This window comes from Megalops cyprinoides, chromosome 15 (assembly GCF_013368585.1).
Source record: "Megalops cyprinoides isolate fMegCyp1 chromosome 15, fMegCyp1.pri, whole genome shotgun sequence".
Taxonomy (NCBI): domain Eukaryota; kingdom Metazoa; phylum Chordata; class Actinopteri; order Elopiformes; family Megalopidae; genus Megalops; species Megalops cyprinoides.
Window position 1 is genome coordinate 695,001 of NC_050597.1, and position 7,500 is coordinate 702,500.

General features: G+C 57.3%; 1 protein-coding gene across 1 annotated transcript in view; it reads left to right on the forward strand.

The window, feature by feature from the left end:
• The window catches only part of ccser2a (coiled-coil serine-rich protein 2a), a 47,508-nt gene that overhangs the window by 15,482 nt on the left and 24,526 nt on the right, over positions 1-7,500 (forward strand). The window contains exons 2-3 of the mRNA XM_036547163.1: positions 1-355; positions 720-901. The exon at positions 1-355 is cut by the window's left edge and continues 879 nt beyond it. Of these exons, the coding sequence (XP_036403056.1) occupies positions 1-355; positions 720-901 (537 nt within the window). The remainder of the gene's footprint in view (positions 356-719; positions 902-7,500) is intronic.

The following is a 7,500-nucleotide window of genomic DNA, read 5'->3' on the forward strand; positions in this document are numbered from 1 at the left end:
CCGGCCCGGCCGGGCAATGGGGGCAGCGACTCAGCTGAAACGTCACCGGGCACGTCGGACCCCCTGAGCGAGGCGGAGAGGGTGGCCCCCACCCTGCCCTCGCACCCGGAGCCCGGGGCCATGCGGTACCCCTCTGAGGACATGTCCCTCTCCTCCGCCTCGTCTCTGGAGCGGAACGACACCAGCGAGGACTTCTTGGACGACTTCGATAACCTGGGAGATGGCGGGATGCTGCTGCAGCCATGTCCCCCTGACGACGGCGTCCCCGACAACCAGCAGCCGGGCACGCCCACCCGCCCGCGGCTCCGTGGCTTCCTGTCCGACGCCATGGACTGGGCGGGCGTCGGCCTGCCAGGTGAGCGTACCTGTGCGGAGTGACCAATACTCAGCGTCTGCAGACTTTCAGTGCAGTCTTTACTTAAACTTTAGCTTTAGCTTTCTTCTCCATTGGTGGAACACCTACATTATTATTAATAATAATAATAATAATAATAATATCATTATTATTATTATCAGAAAGTAATTTGGCAGACACTCGCATGTAGAACAGGGCCAACATGTTAGATGCATTAAAGCACAGAATCAGAAAACTATTGGATTAGATTATTTATATCTGTAATTTACGAGTTAGTTATTTATATAATATTGAATTACTTGAATAGTGTTTGAATATTACTTTATAATGTTGAAGTGACCCTCTCCGCTGTCGCCCCCTGCAGGTGGGCTGGATGACAGCAGGTCTCTGGCCCTGTCCCCGGAGGTGGACTTCCCCCACGGCTCCTCTCTGGAGCTGTCCCCCTCAAACAGCTCGGGGGGAACCTACATGTGGGACGAGGAGGGCCTGGAGCCCCTGGGCCCCGCCCACCCCTGCGCAAGCTTCGACTCGGACATCAACAGTATGGTGAGTCAGATACAGTCCTAAAGATGGGAGTGAGTCAGATACAGTCGTAGAGCCAGGTGGAGTGGCTAGTGTTAACATGACTAAGATACAGTCGTAATGCAGGGCTCGTGTATCGTACAGCCCTGACAGCCACTGTGCCGTGCCGTTCCGCCTGACTGCAGGTCTTATGTTATTGTGTTAATTGAACGTTTGGCTAATGAGGGATTAGCAGGAGCACAGCCTCTCCCAGCAGGGAGTGTGGCAGGGGGCGTGGCTCCAGACCCTGCCGCTCCCTCAGCACGCTGGGCCAGGGGGAGGAGCTACTCAAGGGCTGCTCGTGATTGGCTGGGATTAGCGGCCTGCTTTTTTCGCTGTATTTACGGGAGTCACAGATATTGGCTGCGTGCTCTGTCCACAACGATTAATGAGACTGGATTAATGATTGGGGATAATCTGCTTTTCCTCATCAGGTTTAAGATGTGGGTATATAACTGTTGACCTTACGGTGGCTGTGGAGTCTTTGCAGAGTGATGGCAGCCCCACTGTCTGTCTGTCTGCCTGCCTGTCTGTCTGTCTGTCTACCTCTTGGGGACAGAGGTGTGTGTGCATGTGTGTGTGTCTGATATAATGCAGTGAACAGCCTCCCTTTCCCGTGACCAACAGAGTAAACACTACTTTCCCATGTACAGATACGCTGTACAGCTGAATCAGAGTCAATGGGCTGAAAGTATTTCACTGATTATCGCAGCCCTGTTTGCTGAGTTCAACACACCACATCTGCTTCAGTTCAACACACTTTCCTCCTCTCAGCAGAGGTTAACGCTGGCGTGTGATCTGAAGGTTTCCCTCGCTGTAAGCAGGGCCTCAGCACGTCTCTGTTCTGTCTGACCCGCCGGACTGTTCCCATGCTCCCCCTGTCCTCGTCACAGATCCTGAGGCTCTTGGGATCATCGCCTCTCCCCTGCTGCTCCCCGCCTCTCCCCCGCTGCTCCCCGCCTCTCCCCTGCTGCTCCCCGCCTCTCCCCCTCTGCTCAGGGTGCTCTCCCCTGCTGCTCACCGCCTCTCCACGCCTCTCCCCCTCTGCTCAGGGTGCTCTCCCCTGCTGCTCACCGCCTCTCCCCGCCTCTCCCCGCCTCTCCCCCTCTGCTCAGGGTGCTCTCCCCTGCTGCTCACCGCCTCTCCCCGCCTCTCCCCGCCTCTCCCCCTCTGCTCAGGGTGCTCTCCCCTGCTGCTCACCGCCTCTCCCCGCCTCTCCCCCTCTGCTCAGGGTGCTCTCCCCTGCTGCTCACCGCCTCTCCCCGCCTCTCCCCCTCTGCTCAGGGTGCTCTCCCCTGCCTCTCCCCGCCTCTCCCCCTCTGCTCAGGGTGCTCTCCCCTGCCTCTCCCCGCCTCTCCCCCTCTGCTCAGGGTGCTCTCCCCTGCTGCTCACCGCCTCTCCCCGCCTCTCCCCCTCTGCTCAGGGTGCTCTCCCCTGCGGTCTGGGGTGTACAGGCTGAGGGCGTGGCCTGTTTGGACACTCCCCCTCGTCTGTCTCATTGATTATCCAGCAGAATGAGGTCGTCTGCCAGCAAGTTCATTTGCTGTTGCCCTTGGCGATTTCCTGGCCTTCTGTATGTCCAGTCAGATCACTGATCACGAGTAACTCGTTCCCCGCCGTCGCATCCACGGTGAACTCCCGAGTCCCTGCTGTAAGCAGAAGCGGCAGGTACCCATCTCTCTGTGTTACCGTGGAGATCACCATCACCGTTACAGGAGTGAAAAGCGAGGCACTTCTTTTGTTTCATGTCTTTGCTGAATGAGTTGAAAGGGGTTTATAGACACTCCCTCTGTGTCCCTGTCATTGATGAGTGAGTTGAAAGGGGTCCATTTGGATGCTGCGGGTGTGGAAAGGGCCGACCCCCCCCAGCGGCGATGAGCCCCCCCGTGGAGAGCGCTGTCCTCCGGGCAGGACTGAGAGATCTGCCCCTGTCCCTCCTGAGCTGCAGCCTTACTGATCTGATTACAGGGGATTCTGGGATTAAAAAATGAAATACAGCCACAGCAGCTGTATGCTAATCTCCGCACACCTCCCCTCTCCTGCACCCATATCTGATGTGTCAGGGCCCCATTAAAGCCCCTCTAACAAAGACCTGTGTGGAGTACTGAGAAAGCCTGCCAGCGCTGCTCATGTCTCCTGTGCGCCCCCCGGTGGTGAAACAGGCACATAGCAGGGATGATTATAAACGCAGGCACAAAGCTGGAGAGAGTCGCATCCTTAAGGCCAAGCGTGTGTATTTAAACCGCACGTCCTCTAAAGGTGATATTAATGTACAGTAAAGTATATAGATGAATTGGCAAAACAGCACAGAATCTCAGAGGTAGAAACTGTTTGGTTTGTTGTCACATAACATTATTGTCATTTAGCACATTTAGCAGATGCTCTTATCCAGAAATGACTTACATAGGTTACAGTTATATGTTATCCATTTATGCAGCTGGACATTTACTGAGGAAATTCTTTAAGTGCCTTGCCTGAGGGTACAGCAGCTGTGCCCCATGCTACACAGCTTTGCTACACAGCTTTGCTTCACAGCTCCTCTCAGGTGTGTTCTTGCCTCATTCTAATTAAAGTGCATTTTCCAGTTCTCATTGTTACTTGACTGTTTTTTTGTCAGTGGACACAGAAGCCATTCGCCTTTTCATTGATTGTGCTAAAATGCATTAACAGGTGTATCAGTTTGAATTGAATTGTGTTTAAAATGAATTACTCTTTATTTGCATTTTGAAACAGTTTTTACAATTTTATTGGTGTTTAAGGTCCTCTCTGCAACCTCACCCTGTGCACGCAGCAAACGGAGGTGCAGAGACCCCCGTAAACCTGCAGGTGCGGTGTGAGTGCTGGCTCACATCCTGCAGCGAGACATGAAGCCTGATGAGAAGATGCTTCTCTGCACCGCAAAGGCTGATTAGACAACCTGTGAAACCTTAAAGCGTGTGTCGGAAGGAGAAGCTCTCAGCTCACGAGGCAGTAAAGTGCTTATTAGAGCAGAGCAGGGCGGTGTTTGAATGGGCGGCCAGCTCTCCTCACTCAGGGAGAGAAGCACTGAGACAGTCGTGGAGGCTGATGCTCACTAGCTCTGTCCTGCCTCAGATCTCAGCTGAGAAAAGAATCCCAGACTCATCAGAAATTCATCCTGAATGTGAAGAGAGGCGGAGTCACGTGAGCTGAATTCTGATTGTTCCTGTGGCTTGATGGGGGTAGTGGGAGGGAATCGTCTTCGGGATCTCTGCTGAAGAGATGGCTGGCGTTACCCCAGGGGGGTGCAGTGCAGCAGGGAAGGGCTGCTAACATGACCTCACTGTAACATTACTGCCTACATGAGCCATATGAGTTCAGTGTCTAATCTAAGAGACAGACCCAGAGACCCACTGACTTTTTTCAGGAAAATGATCAAACTGAGTTGCTCTGAGGTGCAGCAGTGATATACAGTCAGCGAACTGTCTGCGTGCTCAATGGGGTGTCTGTTGCTAGCAGACTGGCATCTAATCCTGTCCAATGGAAGCCATTACATCACATTACATTACATTACTCAGCAGACGCTCTTATCTACAATGACATATATAGCTTAGGCCCTACATGTTATCCAGTTATACAACTGATTATTTACTGAGGTGATTCTGATAAAGTGCCTTTCTCAAGAATACGACAGCAGTGGTCCACCTGGGAATCAAACTATAAAGCTTTGGGTTAGAAGCCCTGCTCCTTACCCCTGCACCACAGTGCTGCCCTGCACCACAGCCACCACCATATGCAGCCAGGTAATTAGCAGTAATGTCTCCAAGCCTGAGGGTATTACACACTTACCCTAAAAAACATCTCCCTGTTATTCAGCCATTGAGTCAAAGGATCCTGCATGTGTCCACCAGGTGGCAGTGTCTCTCCATGGTAGTGATGGGTGTTAGAGCTGGTTTTACTGTGGAAAAGCTCAGGGCCTGTGACTGAGCTTCAGTCATGTCTCTGTAGTGGCCCCCTGGGCTCCTGTTAGATTAGATTAGATTGAATTCAACTTTATTGTTATTGTGCAGAGTACAGGTACAGAGCCAATGAAATGCAGTTAGCATCTAACCAGAAGTGCAAAAAGCATATATAAGCAGCAAACATGATACATAGTCATTGGCGCGTAAAATTGATATATATGAAGTGCAAGATCTTGTGTGGTTGGGGTTAGGGTTGGGGTTAGGTGTTAGGAGTCAGGGTTGGGGTTAGGGGTTAGGGGTTGGGTTAGGGTTTAGGGGTTGGGGTTGGGGTTAGGTGTTAGGAGTCAGGGTTAGGGTTAGGGTTAGGGTCAGGGGTCAGGGGTCAGGGGTCAGGGGTTAGGAGTTAGGCATGAGAAGCAGAAAGGGCTAGGTTTGTGCAGTGATGTGCGTTTAGGACCAGAGCGCATCCATGCACAGGGAGCTTTGCATGCTGTGGTCCCCGCAGACGGAAAGGACAGGAACTCCACAGATGGTCAGCTGCTGTGTGTTTTATTGTTCCATGTCTTGTTTTGGGGAGAGGCTTCGTACAGGAACCGCCCCCCGGGCCCCTCCCTCCCTGCACCGCCCCCGGGCCCCTCCCTCCCTGCACCGCCCCCCGGGCCCCTCCCTCCCTGCACTGCCCCCGGGCCCCTCCCTGCACAGCCCCCAGGCCCCTCCCTCCCTGCACAGCCCCCAGGCCCCTCCCTCCCTGCACTGCCCCCGGGCCCCTCCCTGCACTGCCCGCGGGCCCCTCCCTCCCTGCACTGCCCCCAGGCCCCTCCCTCCCTGCACAGCCCCCAGGCCCCTCCCTGCACTGCCCGCGGGCCCCTCCCTCCCTGCACTGCCCCCGGGCCCCTCCCTGCACTGCCCGCGGGCCCCTCCCTGCACTGCCCGCGGGCCCCTCCCTCCCTGCACAGCCCCCAGGCCCCTCCCTGCACTGCCCCCGGGCCCCTCCCTGCACTGCCCGCGGGCCCCTCCCTCCCTGCACCGCCCCCGGGCCCCGGCTCTCTCCAGCGTGGGCCTGTGTGCCGGGCTTTGTCAGGACTCTTCATTAGCTGCTCAGTGAGTGCTGTGTTCTTCATTGTTGGGTCGTTAGAGCACAGCCTGGCATGGTTGCAGTGTGGTCGGCTCTGCATGCTCCACGGCTCGTGTAACTCCTGTCTGTTTGCCTTTCTTTTAAACAAAAACCTCATGTAATAATGTGTGTTTCAGCCCCGATAGAGCGCCCCCCACAGGACTGAGGCGCTGCGTTTCAGCCCCGAGAGAGCGCCCCCCACAGGACTCTGCTCCGAGGCGCTGCGTTTCAGCCCCGAGAGAGCGCCCCCCACAGGACTCTGCTCCGAGGCGCTGCGTTTCAGCCCCGAGAGAGCGCCCCCCACAGGACTCTGCTCCGAGGCGCTGCGTTTCAGCCCCGAGAGAGCGCCCCCCACAGGACTGAGGCGCTGCGTTTCAGCCCCGAGAGAGCGCCCCCCACAGGACTGAGGCGCTGCGTTTCAGCCCCGAGAGAGCGCCCCCCACAGGACTGAGGCGCTGCGTTTCAGCCCTGAGAGAGCGCCCCCCACAGGACTGCTCCGAGGCGCTGCGTTTCAGCCCCGATAGAGCGCCCCCCACAGGACTGAGGCGCTGCGTTTCAGCCCCGAGAGAGCGCCCCCCACAGGACTCTGCTCCGAGGCGCTGCGTTTCAGCCCCGAGAGAGCGCCCCCCACAGGACTGCTCCGAGGCGCTGCGTTTCAGCCCAGAGAGAGCGCCCCCCACAGGACTCTGCTCTGAGGCGCTGCGTTTCAGCCCTGAGAGAGCGCCCCCCACAGGACTGAGGCGCTGCGTTTCAGCCCCGAGAGAGCGCCCCCCACAGGGCTGCTCCGAGGCGCTGCGTTTCAGCCCCGAGAGAGCGCCCCCCACAGGACTCTGCTCCGAGGCGCTGCGTTTCAGCCCCGAGAGAGCGCCCCCCACAGGGCTGAGGCGCTGCGTTTCAGCCCTGAGAGAGCGCCCCCCACAGGGCTGAGGCGCTGCGTTTCAGCCCCGAGAGAGCGCCCCCCCACAGGGCTGCTCCGAGGCGCTGCGTTTCAGCCCCGAGAGAGCGCCCCCCACAGGACTGAGGCGCTGCGTTTCAGCCCCGAGAGAGCGCCCCCCACAGGACTGAGGCGCTGCGTTTCAGCCCCGAGAGAGCGCCCCCCACAGGACTGAGGCGCTGCGTTTCAGCCCCGAGAGAGCGCCCCCCACAGGACTGCTCCGAGGCGCTGCGTTTCAGCCCTGAGAGAGCGCCCCCCACAGGACTGAGGCGCTGCGTTTCAGCCCCGAGAGAGCGCCCCCCCACAGGACTGCTCCGAGGCGCTGCGTTTCAGCCCCGAGAGAGCGCCCCCCACAGGACTGCTCCGAGGCGCTGCGTTTCAGCCCTGAGAGAGCGCCCCCCACAGGACTGAGGCGCTGCTCTGCTCCGGAGGAGGGAGTCCGCTGTGGGTGTGGAAGGATTCAGACGTGTGTGGGGCTGCAGAGAGGGTCCCGCTGCAGGCATCTGCTCTTAGCTGCTCTTTATGCAGAATGACAACAGTGGAGTTTTGTGGTGTGCAGATGGGGAGCACACTGGTCTGGGATCAGTGGGACTGTGCTTCACTGCAGCGCTGCGGT